Source organism: Oreochromis niloticus, linkage group LG18 (assembly GCF_001858045.2).
Source record: "Oreochromis niloticus isolate F11D_XX linkage group LG18, O_niloticus_UMD_NMBU, whole genome shotgun sequence".
In the NCBI taxonomy this organism is placed as follows: Eukaryota; Metazoa; Chordata; class Actinopteri; order Cichliformes; family Cichlidae; genus Oreochromis; species Oreochromis niloticus.
Window position 1 is genome coordinate 10,556,457 of NC_031982.2, and position 14,968 is coordinate 10,571,424.

The window sequence follows — 14,968 nt, forward strand, 5'->3', positions numbered from 1 at the left end:
GCACATCACGCAACAAAACACAGTCAAACACTGCTTTAATTTAAAAAGGCAAACTGAAAAGGATATAAAAATACAAAATATAAAGAGCATGAACGTAAATTCTACACGTTCTTTGCATTGATTTAAACACTTCAGCGTCTCTTTTAGACATGATACCACTTGTACATGTTTTAATATTCAAGTCTTTGGTCCTTGCCTTGGCACACTTTACACAACAGGTGCTCATTGAATATCTAGAGATGAGACATCCCCTGTCTCCAGTTTTGGCCTCCCTGACAGTGATCACACTGTTCCCTTTCATAGCCATCCACCTCCTGCTCTGCTTTTCTTGGTGGCTTTGCAGGAAACTGCTGGACACACTGAAGAACAGCCCAGTGATTTGTATTGTTCACATGACATCACTTTACTGTACTGTCAGAGGAGCTGTCTTGTGTGATGTCTATTTTGGGTTCTTCTTAAAAAGTAAAAGGCACTTTGATAAGATGAATCCTGTAAAAAAAGAAGATTTTTTTTCCTATAAAAATATTTACATTTGTAAAAATATGAGTGTAACCCATGATCAAATGAACAGAATAACATTTCTCTTATGGTGCATATTCAAGATTGGGATGACAGATAAGCTCCATGTTGAAATGGTCCATAATTTTTTGAGATGTCCAGACAGAGATGAACTGAGAGATGAACACTCCCATCTTTGTGGCGTAGACAACTGGCACATGCTTATTTTGACTTTGGTCTCTTTCTGTCGCTGGTTGAGGAGCTTGCATTGTCCACAGGCTAGAGGAAAAGTAAGAAAAGCAAATTTTATCCAAGTTATTTTTACCTTTTTATTCCTAAAAATAAAATCTGATTTATAGTTGCAGATCACTGTTTTCTGAGCTCACCTGCACTCTCTTTCTGGTAACCCTAAAGAAGTCCTTAATGCAAGTCTGCTTCCCACCACCCTCTGCCTTTTCCTTTTCCCTCTCCTCCCGTTTATTTTCCCGCATCGTACGGAACTTCACCATTCGATTACGGATCCTCTCCTCCCTAAAATCAAACAAAGATGACTTTCAAGTTGTTCTATTTAAATATGTATATATATATATATATATATATATGTACAGCACAATAGAAAAAGTCAATAAAAAACGTACTTAACTCGTTTGGTGTGACAGAGGAACTCAACCAAGGCCTCCTCGTTTGGCTCCGTCCAGATGAGCTCGGGAGCTGAGCTTTGTGGTCCATCCAAGAAAATCTTCCTTGCTTCTCTGTATTTCCAGATATTTGGTACAGGATGGGTCTGAAGGCCAGATATCACTGGCTTGTTAGATGTCACATTTTCTTTTGTAACAGAGGAAAAGCCAAAGCTACAAAGACCATCTGATACCTTTCTGTTGATATGCAAAACCACATCCTCTATGGTACGGTGCTTCTGGATCAGGGTCAGAGCTCTCTTAGGACCCAAACCGGGTATCTTTTCACAGTAATCGCAGCCGAGCAAAATGCACAAGTCAACAAACTGGCAGACAAATGCAACAAAAGAGAATAAGACACCTCAAGTGCATTTCTATAGAGCAGTATGTCCGATACAGATATATTATAATAAATTACATACTTTCAGAGAAATCGAATTGTTTCAATCTTACCTCCTTATGACCAATTTGGAGTTTTTCTAACAGTTTAGGTAAGGAGTATTCAATGACTTCACTGTGAAAAAGAGCATAAATAAAACATTAAGCTCAACTAGATCAACTAGTTCACTTGCACAACTAGATTTCAAAATCTAAAACCAAAACAGAGACAAGCAGAAATAATACATTAAGAATAAATAACCAAACAAAAGACATACAAATGAATGTTTCATGATAATCAAACGTCTCTTATATTTGTTTACCCCTTTATTTTTAAACATTTTAGCGAAATACACAACCCTAACACAACTATTCCACACATGTGACACATATAGATGAAAAAAAAGAATAATATTTGCTTTTATCAAACATACCATTTGTTCTCAGTTGATACTGTATCTCTCTAAGTACAGTGATCAACCATATCAGAAAATCTTAAGACGTGTAGTAGTTCACTGGCTGTTTAATAATAATCTGATCCATTTATAAAGCTTTCAGCCTTCTTGTGTAGCAAATTCGGTGGATTAATGTTTCTTATCTCCACCAAGGTCATGTTTTTGGTAGCATTTGCGTGCGCGATATTCTGTCTATAAAACACGATAGCTCGAAGGTTTTGAATGAATAAAACTTTGTAGAGGTGTAGAGTGGAGTCATTTCAACAATCCATTATCCACTGGCTACTCCTACATAATGTTTTATTTATCTACACCAGCTGTTCTTAACCAGTCTTTTGCTGCAGCAGTGCTAATTTTTCTAGATTTTGCTAGCATGAAGTTTCAACATTATATATTTTGCCTTTATCCATTTTTGAAATTAATATCATACTTAGAATTGCAAGAATTGCAAAGGTTTTATTTTTATTTACATTTTACACCACATCTCAACTTGGTTTAGAAACTGAGTGTAAACTACCTGCTAATGAGCTGCAAGCAGCCCTTTTCTGTCTGACAGTCCACTGCTGTCTGCAAGAAAAAGTAAGGAGCAGATTTCCTTTTCTTTTCTTATGAGACTTGTGGCTGTGGTTTAAAATAGTTCACCACCTGCTGCCAGAGAGTACAGTCATTATGGAGCTCCGTCTCATCTACTATAAATACAGAAAACTGCTGTAAGAGAGCAGGTTATTACAATAACTTGAGATTCTAATCATTTGACATAATAATTTACGCATAAACACGTATGAGAGCCTCATAAAGCTTCAGGTCTGTAAATCCTCACCTGATTATGAACACTAAATTATTGCAACAACCATTGCAAACCTTTGAAATATTTCTTCTTTTTAAATTTAAACAAATTTAGTAAAGTGAGCTGCACAGTTTCTACCTGTCCTTCTTTGCATTCAGCTGACGAATAAGAATATTGGCTCCAAACGGCAGCGTGTCCATGTCCTCTGACGCTACGGCGTGCACAGTTCCCTCTCTCACCAGCTGAGCGCACAGTGCCTCAGCGTCCCCTGGAGCCTGAGAGACAAAAGTGACGTGCATGAAGGGAAATCTGCAGAGGAGGAAGAAGAGATGAAATATTGCACAAACATATTCATTATTTAGCAGGTCGTACCTGGATAACAGGTACACCCAGACACTTCAGAAGCTGAAGACATTCTTTAGTCTGTGATGACGCTGCAGTGAGCACAGAGGAAAAACACATCAAATTAATATTCCCAGTAAATCACCCTGTTCTAAAACCACTGAAAACTCAAGTCTTTGTGCATTTTCTGCACAGACGTACCTGTGCCCGTCCAGTTTGAGTAATTCCTCCCTGCTGTCTGGGCTCGCTTCTCAAGCTGCAGAAACAACAGGTTTCAATCAGTCACAGTCGTCTTTATCATACTGCAGGAACCTGCTGTCTCTGTCATCTGGCACTGATCAAATTTACCTACACATTGAAAATATTTACTTTAGACTAGTCTCTCTGATCTAAAGTGTTCTTAGACATGCCATGAGGAAATGTTTAGTATCATGTTAAGTCAAAAAATACACATGCAGGTTGTCTCTTACAACAGCCTTCTTTTCCCCAGGAGGCTTTCCATCAAACACAAAGACCGGTTTTATGCCATGTTCCAGGAAAGTGAGTGTGCGAAAGAAGAGACCTGTGAGGGGGCTGGAGAGGAGAAATCAAGAGCATTTCACAAATATACACAGACAAAAAAGAATAGAAAGACTTTTTTCTGCACAGCTACCTCAAGGGTTTATAGAGAATGGTCTGAAAGAGAGAAAATATCCAAAAAGCAGTAGCTCTCTGGGTGAGCTTTATGCCAGAGGTCAGAGGAGGATGGCCAGACTGCTTCAAGCCGATAGGAAAGCAACATTAACTCAAATAATTACTCGTTAAAACCAAGGTATGCAGAAAAGCATCTCTGAGCAATGACACGCTGAACCTTAAAGCAGATGGGCAGAAGACCACACAAGGTGCCACTCCAGTCAGCAAGCATCTGAGGAATGTTTCCAGCACCTTCTTGAATCTATGCAACAAAGATTTAAGGCTTTTCTGAAGCTAAACATGGGTTCAACCCTGTACTGGCAGGGTGTACCTAACAATGTGACCAGTGAGTGTATTTTATTGGTGTCAGTGAGGTCTTGTTTACACTAAATGGCTGTATAATTGTAGGATTTGGTGATTTTTGCCTGTTCTAATATTTTTAATCTTATGCATTGATAACACAGTGAAACCTTTAAAAGTACAAATTAAGTGAAATGAATGAAAGAAAAAAATTACAATCTTTAGAAATATTATTGCACGATTATTTTAATTCAGTGTGTTTGTATTTTTCTAGGCACCCAGTGTACTAGGTTTGATATAAGGAATGAATACACCATGATAAACAGTTACGAGACAGAAAAAATAACATTTGCTTCAGTTTAACAGGACAGAACAGTCAAAAATCACAACATGCTTACCTCAGTAAAGGCGTTGCTGCACGGAACTGATTTACAACAATAGAGGTATCGAGTGCGATTACTTTTCCTGAGGAGTATAGTAATACAGCAGCAGCAGCATGAATACACAACAGTTTACATTTGCCCTTGGACATGAATTATTTGTCAATAACATCCACTCAAATTACACTGATTAAATTCACTTAAACGCACTTGAAATGATCTACAGTAGCCAAGTCAAATACTGTACTCCATTTACTTGTCAGGTTTATGATGGAAAAATATTTCCAGCCATAGCAGTATTGATAATAATAACATGCAGCGTTGATTTGTACTGTATAAATTGCTGGTATTCTCAGCAGTAAACAGGGCTGGACTATGGACCACTTCATAAACTGTTCAGATAACATTTGATTCCTTTACAATGTCCTGGTGGTCAAAGTGTGTGGCGAATAGTATTAATAACACAGTTATCACGTAATGCTATGCGTGTGTGTGTTCGGCACTAATAAAGATACAACGAATTAAAACAAATAAGATAGATGTTTTGAATGGACTGTGTCGTGTTAGCTAATTAACAAAACAAAACATAACTAGTCCGGAGACAGGTAATAACTACCTCGGAATGCCAGATTAATATAGCAGTAGCTTTTAATTCGTGGTACGTGGACTGGTAATACTGTTTCTTTAATGTCAGGTGCTATAATCACAGCTCGAATATAGCGATGCTAGTAGCTAGGGGGAGAGTGCTAACATTAGCGGCTAACATTAGCGGCTAGCAAACCTGACCTAGAGTCAGACCTGCTGCTGAAACCATCACCGATCTTGTCTGTACCTGTGTAGTCAGTGATATCCTTATATGATATGGCATCAGGAGCATCTGAGCGTATTAAATCAGCCAGTTTAGTGATCCCCATTGTGCCGTCACCACCGACAGTTTCCTCTTCGAATTACTGTTCCCGGAAAAAAGGCGAAAAAGTGATTTAAAGTGAGTTAAGTCGAGTTTCCCAGATAATTAGAGCAGGATCCCTTGGATAGTAGATTCTCGCAAAAGTTTTAATTGAAGACGTCTCTCAAGTTATGCCTTTCAAGTTAAAAACACATTATCATCATCTTCTTCCTGGTGCTGCATGCCTGCCACCTAATGGAGAGTGTCGGAGTCAGCGCTGAACACATACACACATATGGCTGAAACTGACATCCATCTTTTATTACAGCAAACATATTTACAAACATCAAGTGTATTCTTATATTACAAAACAATTTAAATGTTTAACTCCAACCTCCAGCTTTAAATGTGACATGTAGGCACAGACATCAAAGAAAAACTCATAGCAACTCTTTGCTGACACCTCAGTATTATATGTGATAAATAGACCTGCATTAAATACATATTTATATTATCATCATCAAAATAAAATGATGGGGTTTTTTTATCATTTCAATAAGATTGACATCTATTATGGACGATCATACACACACTGGCTCTTTGTATCACACTAAATGATGTATAAAATGTCATATTCCATGGTTTAATCTTGCAGGTGACTTGGTGGGAACAAAGATGAGCAGACAGCATGGAAAAACAGCACTTCACAGTACCCTACCCTTGTTACTTTGGTTACCAAATAATCAATATGACAATCCCTAGAGAGAAACGTTAAAATAAATAACATTAAAGACAGATTAGACAGGCTTTTCAAATGCTGTAATGTACACAAGAAGTTTTTCCAGTAACGAAGGGTCAGTGTTATGGCATCTTTAGCGTCAATCAGTTCAGTTTGACACTTCTGGAAGAATGGTAGTTTATGACCTGCTTTCAAAAGAAAAGTCAGGTTCAGTCCTGCAACTACAGTTCCCAGAACATTCGTCACTTAACATCTAATAATTTGTTCACGTTAAAAGATTTCATTTACACAACTGTAACACCAGTTCATTATGTGCAATGGATTTGTCAAGTTTAGAGGTGCACACAGTAATATTTGCATAAACTATTTATATCAGTAACAGCTGACAGTTGTTTGTGTAATTGGTACCGTATTTCATTTACGGCTGATCCAAACCAAAAATATAGGTACAGAATTTGACAGTGGAGTAAGCTTCTCAAATATGACACATTTTGGAGATAGTGTTACCTTAACTGAAGTGGTTGTTGGTGCTGCTAAATTATTCAGTTGCATTGTCATTGTGCTTTGGCTTGCCAGTCATTCGCCAATTTATAAAAAATTATTTACTTCAAATTTTTGTGCTGCGAGACACTAAGCCCACAATTACTGTGAAATTCTGTCACAACGACTTGACAAACAGAAAATGTTTTTCTGCCTCATGTATTACCTCATGAGTGCCGAGACTGACGTGTTTAGGATAAACTTCCATATAGAATTTGCTATAAATCAGTGATCACATCTTTAACAGGGAACTGCTTTGGTTTCCAGTGTTTTGGGAGAATCCGTCTAGCGACGGAACCAGATCCAAGTGTTAATGAGCCAGAAAGCCACAGTGGCAGAATACAGGATCACCTCTCGCTTTGAGCGTTCTTTGTTTTCTTCCTCCAACAGCTGCAAACGCCGATTCAACTTCACAATCTGAAAAAACAGATTTTTTTTAACATTTTAAAAAAGGCGAAACACTTCCTCCTGTGCTGGGCCTAACTAAGATTTACTGAAACATGCGCAGAGAAATCTCCACATCTGGCTGTGTTTCATTGCAGTGCACAGAGAAATATAGCCACTAACAGTTAAACAATACTCCCACTCTCAAATAAAATCTCTGTATACCTTCTTACTTCTTCAGTTAGTATTTGTGTTCCTTATTTTTGTTTGTTTAGAGTCGAGTGTCTAATAACTGTAACTGAACACTTGCTGCGTGCAGCTCTGTCTGCATCCTTCCAAAGGAGCCATATCTATACATTACATCATAGTTTACCGTAAACCTGAAAGTAAGACAAATACATTGGGACAATGCATAAATTATGCATCGCCTGCCCCTTTTCATTCACGCAGAAAGCAAGCATATGAGACATTACCTGTCGTCGCAGTGAGGAGGCATCCACTAAGCCAGACTCATCAGGGTTTAAATCCAGGGCCAGATCCAGGTGTGTCCTGTGGAGATGAACACATCTTCATTCAGGCCCTTAATGAGGGATTTGATGATTTTGTGACCAGTATTGAACTTGATGCCTACTCACTATATACATGCAGATCACATTCATCTATGACTGCCGGCCTCAGGCATAGGTGAATGTGCTCAGCTTCATACGTTCATATGATTGAATTTGTGCTTAAAACAGTGTGGTAAAGGGCTCACAGACTATGAAACAATGACAAACAGCAACAACAAACAGCTATAATCAAAACTGTTCTTTTAAAAGTTGGTGCATCCCTGGTAATAACATTTATATTTGACTTCTTTCTCAGCTCAGAAACTGTGAACAAGTTACAAAGATGTTCATGTATTAAAACTTTAACCCCAATTCCAAAAGGCTGGGATGCTGTGTAAAATATAAAGCAAAATGCAATGATTTGCAAATCCCAGAAAACCATCTTTTATTCACAACAGAACATAGAAAACACGTCAAATGTTCCAACAAACTCATTAAAAATACTGGCAGTTTGTGTTCGATGGCAGCAACACATCCTAATAAAGTTGAGACAGCGTCAACAAAAGGCTGGAAATGAAAGTGGTACTAAACAGAAACAGTTGGAGGAACCACTCATTATCTCCAATACATATTATCATTTTAAAAATCTGATATTCTACAAAAATCTCCACTTAAACAGCTGAAAATCAATATTTCAGGCAGCACTGCATTAAAAACAGACATGTTGTGGGAATCACAGCTTGGGCTCAGGAACACTTAGAAATCACTGTGTGGGAACACAATTCATCATTACATCCACAATAGTAACTTAAGGCAGAAGTGGAAACCTGTGATCAGGTGAAAAACTTGAAATTCCATTTGGAAAACAAGGATGCCACCTCCACTGGACTAAAGACGAGAGCGACCAACTGGCTTATTATCAACTTTCAGTTCACAAGCCTGCATCTCTGATAGTATGGCGTTGCATCAGTGCCTATTAGGGATGCACCGATCCCGATACTGGTATCGGGTATCGGTGCCGATACTGTAAAATGTGTGCGTACTCGTACTCGTAAAAGTCAACCGATACCATGAACCGATACTAATGTAGCCCGGATGGGAATTTGGTAGTAGATACTCATAATTCTCATGGACTTGAACGCCACATAAGGTGTTCACAGTTCACAGAAGAGAACGGCATGGAGAGATGCACGAGGTTAGCTGAACCAAAGTGAGAGACTCGGCTAGTTTTACTGAGGTTAACTAGCACAAAAGAGTGTGTGACTAGAAAGCTAACCGTGTGAGAGCTTCGCAACAGAGTGTGGGTGAAGTGACTTTTTGTTTCAACGGTCGCACCACCGTCCGTGGGAAACTGTGTTTCCAGCCATGACCGCCGAGGCTAAAGGCTAGCCCGGACTGCTTGGCTGCGCCACGGAGGCAGCTGCTATGGACTGTCGGAGAGCTGGACAGTGACTGGCTAACGCGCTGTAGCAGAGACAGCATCGGGTCCGCAGGGAGTGGATTTAGTGTGGGACTGGTGAATGGTGACCTACCGAGCAACGGAACTGTAAGTCGGACTTTTGTGCTCTTACTGGGAAGAAGAGGATTTTTCTCCATCGTCCGGCGTGAGCAGCAAACAGGCCTGCAACAAGTGTGAATGTGAGTGTGTGTGGGGCCCATGTGTGAATATTGTATGTTTAGTGGATTTATATAACGTGTTTTGGAGTGTATATTAGTGAGTCACTTACCAAAAGGTGATAACATAAGTTGGGTTGTTTAATATAATTTGAAAGGGAATTATTTCATTTATACAGTGCATTTCATTTGGTTAAGGAATTGGAATATCATTTGAGTTTAAAAAAGGGATGTGTTGTACAGTATTTGTCTCTGCCCTTACGTTCAGTAAACGTTTCGTTTGTGTTAAAGAGTTGTGTGGGGTCGTTTCTTTACTACCGGTTAAGTTTAACTTGTGTGTGGCAGAAGTATCGGTTTTTGTACTCGGTATCGGCAAGTACTCAGATCCAAGTATCGGTATCGGATCGGTTTGAAAAAATTGGTATCGTTGCATCCCTAGTGCCTATGGAACTGGCAGCTTGCACATGTGGAAAGACACCATTACAGCTAAAAGGTATATACAGGTATTTGGGCAACATGTGCTCCCATCCAGATAATGTCTTTTTCAGAGAAGGCCTTGTGTACTTCAGCAAGATGATGCTAAACCAGGGTTGAACTGACTGGAAACATTTGGAGCATCATGAAATGAAAAATATGACACAGGAGACCTGGGATTGCTGAGCAACTAGAATCATCTATCAGACAAGAGTGGGACAACTTTCCTCTCCCAAAAGTGCAGTAACTGCTATCCTCAATCACCAGAAATTTACATGCTGTTGTTAAGAGAAGAGGGGATGCTACACAGTGATAAACATGACCCTGTCTCAACTGTTTTTTTTAAATGTGTTGCTGCCATCAAATTCAAAATGAACTAATTGTGGCAGAGGTGTGGTCCCCCTGGCTCAGCTGCAGGGAAGGGATGGTGCAGTGAGCTCAAGGGGGAGCGCAAGAGAGGCTGGAGGGACAGGTGAAGATTATTAATTTAATGAGGTCTTCTCTTCTTTATAGTGACGTCAGAGACCAGAATGAGAGAGACGCGTGTGAGAGGTCAGGTGAAAAGCTGAACGTGCTGGGACGTTGGCGCCAAAGCTGATTGCTTCTGCGTGTAGCACAAATAAAAATTATAAAGAGCTATCAGAACGCTGTGTGGGGTCTGAATTATTCACACTAATGTTTTTTCTATAATGGTACATATTCTAAGTTTCAACATTTAAACACACATGTTTGAGATTTTCAAGTCATTGCATTCTATTTATTTATTTATTTATTTGTTTATAATCCATGATTTCTTTCATGTGAACTAAAGTCACCAAACATGTAGGTTACACATCAAACAAAGGGGGACGTACACAAGTCAGGACTGTGACATATGCAAGTTTTAAATGTCACTTCTTTTAATAAGAAACATTAACACATCTTTCTTTATGCAAAGATTTGTAACTAATTCAGCCAAAAAAGAAATTAATAAAGAAAAAACACATACCTGCGATGGCTGTCATCAAGGACTTCAAGGACCTGCTGGTAAGCACGGCGTGTCGTTGACTGGATGTACGACAGGAGCCCAGCAGCTGTAAACAGGTTGATGTTTACATCCTCGGGGGAACAGAGGGGAGGACACAAACGGACTGGGGGGGCAGAAGGGGAAGGGGTTACACTGGCAGGGAGATAAGTGGGGAGAAACGTTAAAACAAAGAAGACATGTTTTATAAATCAACCAAGAGTGAAAGAAAGCATTGCATCGGAAAGGCAGCGGTGAAGAAGCAGCGTTTCAAACGTGGCTATGCTCATACCTTACATCGCCTCTGCTGATCTGACTGCTGTGACGGCCGGATACGTTCTCACTCGCGCTGCGCTCCCTTCGAGGCCGACCATGAAAGTTGGCCTGTTGTTAAACACAAAATTGAAATAACATCAAGCTCGGTTTGCAGCAACACGTGTTTTCTATATTGATGAATCCCACTTAGTTCAGTCAAACTGACTGGAAAAAGAAATCAGTGATTTTGGCCACTTGATTGAAGTTTTTCCTACAGAAGAATGTGCGATTATTAATTACTTTTCACCATTTACAAATTGATTATTTTTCAATTGTGTGTTAAGAACCACAAACCATACTCCACAGAGAGATCAGAATGGGAAGATGTGCAGCATTGCACAAAGAGACTTCTTAAAATTAAAAACATAAATAATCATGTTCAGTTTTCATTGCGTCTCATAAATCCCACAACTCCAGGCAGCTTTTGTAAGAAAGGATCAATATGTTGGGATAAAAAAAGCAACACCTTTAAGACCACCATCAAGGAATATCTGAAATGGTAATCCTAATAAAGTAAAAATAATGCTGTGTATACTAGTTGCTGCTCACTTATTCATAAGGAGTTGCCACAGCAGGTAGGTCTGCGTATCTGATTTATCCTGGTGCCTAAACCCTTGAGACTCTGTTGTCTACTCACAGGTTCAAACGGGGTAATTTATGGTACTGCAATCGTGTCCTTTTTGCATTTAGCATTTCTCTAAAGTTGGGATTTGCGGGACTCTTTGACTAAACAACTAATCCTCACTATTATCACAAATCATTATCAGACGTACTAGTAGTATAATCTAAATTGTTTTAAATTTTGATTGAAGCCAAATGCCGGTAAATTGCTATGCAGCCACCTGCCACCAGAGGGAGCATCATTGTTGAGAAAAGCCGTAAATCTGTTCATCATGGCCTGATCTCTTTGTTTACACTGTTACTGTTCTTTTAAAGGCAAAAGATACAAGCGGTGGAAATGTGCCCTCTCCAAAAGGTCAGTGGGCACTTCCTTAGCAATAGAGTGAGGAGTTCAGTCATTTGGGAGGGGCTCAGAGTAGAGCCACTGCTCCTTCACATCAAAAGGATCCAGCTGAGGATGATGCCTCCTGGGTAAGGTGCTCTGTTGGTCATGTCCTACTGGGAGGAGGCCACTGGGCAGAACCAGGACCTGCTGTACAGACTATATTTAATCACCTGACCTGAGAACAACTGGACGTTTCCCTGGATAAACTGGAGGAGAGAGGGAGGTTTAGGCTTCCCTGCTTCGGCTGCTGGCCTCGCAACCCTACTTCAGATAAGCGGGGGAAAAGAAAATGGCTGGATTATTTGTTGTTTTGTTATTTTAGATTTTAACTTTTACTGAAGTGGTTGTCATGAATTTTTGAACAGCGTGCATCATTCATAATGCTCGACAAAATGCACCACATTTTTCAGTTCAACTCCTTGGTTTTTCTGTTGTTAACTTGTCACATTTAATAATATGTGAACTTGCTTTTGTAGTAACACATTTATATACTATATTTAACATCAGTTTAAGTGTTTTTCCTTCTTCATTGTCTGGTGTGTAACATGCAATGTTGACAATGCACAATGCCCGTACAATTCAGCACCGTTATTCATAAATCAAGAATATGATTTATGATTTAAAATTCTTTTGTTTAGAGAGTTATAGACCTTAAACAGTTCTAAAATATAACTTGATATCTGAGTGTTTCTTAGTTTTATATGAGTCAGTTAGTCTAATTTTTTTCCCTTGTTTATTCAACTGAGAAATTAGTTGCCAGGAACATCCCTACCCTAGAAACAATGTACAAACATGTGTGCAATCTTCCAAAATCCCCACTGCATTACTCAAATGCTGATTGACTGACAAGTGGGCCAGAACAGGCAAGGGAGTGGCAATGGAGTTCACCAGGAATGGGAGGATAGTAAGAGGGGAAAAAAAAAAAAAAAAAAAAAAAAATCACAGATCAAAAGATAGCTCATGAGAAGTACAGACAGTGGGTGCAGTGAATATGTTACATTGTTTAACACTCACTTCAGCTCTTTGTAGATTATAACTTCACTCTACTCTGCAGCTGGCTGACATACCAGTAACAGCACAAGCAAAAGTACCCCACAGACCGGTTGTACCACATACTTTGTACAGTGCCTCTATCGACAACAGACACTCTCTGCAAGTAGACAGGCCAACGGAGTGCCAGCATACTCCCAATGCACTAACACTGCTGAACCATAATTTCAGGATAAGGCAAATGTAGTATACCACCACACTATGGATCCACTTAAAGTTTTGAATATAATGAAAGAAGAAAATTCAATATTCTGAGAAGGAAGTTGAAATTACTCTGAAAGAAACCATACCGCTTGGCTGGGATTGCGCTGTGAGTTGACAGTTTGGTCGGTTTCAAGAGAGTCCAGAGGCTGCTCGGTAAGGGTGAGGACACGTGGAGGGGCCTTCATGTTCAGGAGGTCCGCAGGAGGGATGGACTGAATCAGATCCAAGTCTCTTGGACATGCAAATCGAGGATCCTCGTCATCACCTACAGAAAAAAAGGGGTCATGAAATTTTTATACAGCATATGGGCCCATATGTCATGGTTTCCACTTTCAGCTGTTAACAGTTGTTTCCCTTAATGTACTACTTTTTTTTTCCTCACCAAATACTTGATATACATGATTTAAACATAATACCTGAAACATGACTGCCAACTGTCATCCTCACCTGCAACGACGATCCTCTCAGGAACCTGCATCAGAGCTGTATGAGTGGGCAAGGGCTGCTGAAGTGGCATGGACCCTGTTTGGCTCTCTGGGGCCACTTTGAGGGTCTCTGGGATTCGCATGCGCTGGCTGATGCCCTCTGTATACTCCAGCTCAAAATGGATGCGATTCATCTCAGCCACCTCTACAGAGGGGGTAGTGAAAGTTGCCCCACTCATCCAGCTGATAACCCACAAAATGGGAAACAAATGAAACTCACATACAGATATTAACCAAACAAAGTGAGGGTGTGAGTGTGACTGTCTCTAAGAGTTCAGAAATATAAGCTCAACTTAATGCCCCGTTTTAAATAAGACATTTTTCATATCTTGGCTGATTTTTTATGACATGCCAATTTACAGTAAAACACATGCTGCAGTTAACCCTGAATTTAGCCAATTAGCTCAGTAGCAAATGGTGCTACCTAAACTTTAAACACGATCATTAGCCCGTGCAAAAGGCATCTGCTCCAGTGTAAGGTAGTGAGTTTAGGTTCAAGCTAATGAGTACAGTACAAGAAATAGCATTTCATGTTACATAACAGCGACATGAGGTGAAGCTGTTGCTGGCAAGCCGCTTCAATGTCACTGAGTGAAAATCCACGCAAGACGCCATGTCTAGCTTGTATGTTAGCTATCTAGCTTGTCGCTATGCTTGACAATCGTTTAACAGACGATGCTATCCCTTTTAGCTAATTAAACAGTGCGCTGTAAGCCGCTGACTGTCTGCACTAACATGCTGGTAAACCAGAGGTCTGTCCTGTCAATACTCACCGTTATGGTTTTACCACCAGGGTTTAAACTGACATGCGCCAACACGCTGTTCGTGCTGTCATACAAACAACATCAGGGACTCCACAAACCACCCACCGAGACGGACTCAGCGAAAGCTCTCTACGCTTCTAGCTAGTGTGGGTGTAGCTGTTAATACTACCCCGCGTGACCGCCGGGGCGGTTACTATGAAGTGCACCGCCAGCCGCAAGAGTTGGTGAAACGCAATGGACACTTTAAATTAGCAGATTAACGAGCTTTATTTACGTAAGTTGGTTGTAGTGTATTTTATTTTTATAGTGACAGAAGTTAATTTGTCTGAACTGCAAAAATAAGATGTTTTTCAAATGAAAGTAGCCAACGTCACGGGAAAAAAGAAGGCTGACCACATCCCAACAAAGTGTGGGGGGGTAAAAAAATCTGTTTGTGTGGGGCACACTAGGGCCGATTAAGATGCGGG

General features: G+C 39.9%; 2 protein-coding genes across 3 annotated transcripts; both read right to left on the reverse strand.

Annotated features, from left to right (window-relative positions):
- Nucleotides 1–18: 18 nt before the first annotated feature.
- zgc:110269 (probable flap endonuclease 1 homolog) lies at nt 19–5,616 on the reverse strand. Of its 2 annotated transcripts, none has more exons than XR_002057133.2 (11): nt 5,322–5,616; nt 4,508–4,574; nt 3,608–3,710; nt 3,339–3,393; nt 3,168–3,229; nt 2,934–3,070; nt 1,629–1,689; nt 1,370–1,501; nt 1,142–1,282; nt 885–1,029; nt 19–777 (listed from the first exon to the last, which is right to left on the reverse strand). XR_002057133.2 is itself a non-coding variant. In XM_003437791.5 (11 exons), the coding sequence occupies exons 1-11, from the start codon at nt 5,401–5,403 to the stop codon at nt 721–723; spliced, it is 1,047 nt and encodes a 348-aa protein (XP_003437839.1). In that variant the 5' UTR covers nt 5,404–5,614; the 3' UTR covers nt 19–720. The 2 variants fall into 2 exon arrangements, 1 of the variants encoding a protein (XP_003437839.1); XM_003437791.5 differs by having other exon boundaries at nt 1,137–1,282; nt 5,322–5,614.
- A 59-nt stretch (nt 5,617–5,675) lies between these two features.
- Nucleotides 5,676–14,665, reverse strand: LOC100700608 (mitochondrial fission factor homolog A). The gene is made up of 7 exons (XM_005476014.4): nt 14,511–14,665; nt 13,700–13,920; nt 13,339–13,517; nt 10,970–11,061; nt 10,663–10,833; nt 7,512–7,587; nt 5,676–7,071 (listed from the first exon to the last, which is right to left on the reverse strand). Exons 2-7 carry the CDS (start codon nt 13,914–13,916, stop codon nt 6,940–6,942), a joined length of 867 nt encoding a protein of 288 aa, XP_005476071.1. The 5' UTR covers nt 13,917–13,920; nt 14,511–14,665; the 3' UTR covers nt 5,676–6,939.
- Nucleotides 14,666–14,968: the final 303 nt, after the last annotated feature.

Excerpts from the sequence above, each read along its gene's own strand:
- LOC100700608 (XM_005476014.4), bottom strand. The coding sequence starts at position 13,916 with ATGAGTGGGGCAACTTTCACTACCCCCTCTGTAGAGGTGGCTGAGATG. Across the intron at positions 7,588-10,662 it reads CTTGATGACAGCCATCGCAG|GACACACCTGGATCTGGCCC; the intron begins GTATGTGTTTTT and ends TCATCTCCACAG. Across the intron at positions 7,072-7,511 it reads CCTCCTCACTGCGACGACAG|ATTGTGAAGTTGAATCGGCG; the intron begins GTAATGTCTCAT and ends CTGTTTTTTCAG.
- zgc:110269 (XM_003437791.5), bottom strand. The coding sequence starts at position 5,403 with ATGGGGATCACTAAACTGGCTGATTTAATACGCTCAGATGCTCCTGAT. Across the intron at positions 3,711-4,507 it reads GCAGCAACGCCTTTACTGAG|CCCCCTCACAGGTCTCTTCT; the intron begins GTAAGCATGTTG and ends TCTCCTCTCCAG. Across the intron at positions 778-884 it reads TTACCAGAAAGAGAGTGCAG|CCTGTGGACAATGCAAGCTC; the intron begins GTGAGCTCAGAA and ends CTTTTCCTCTAG.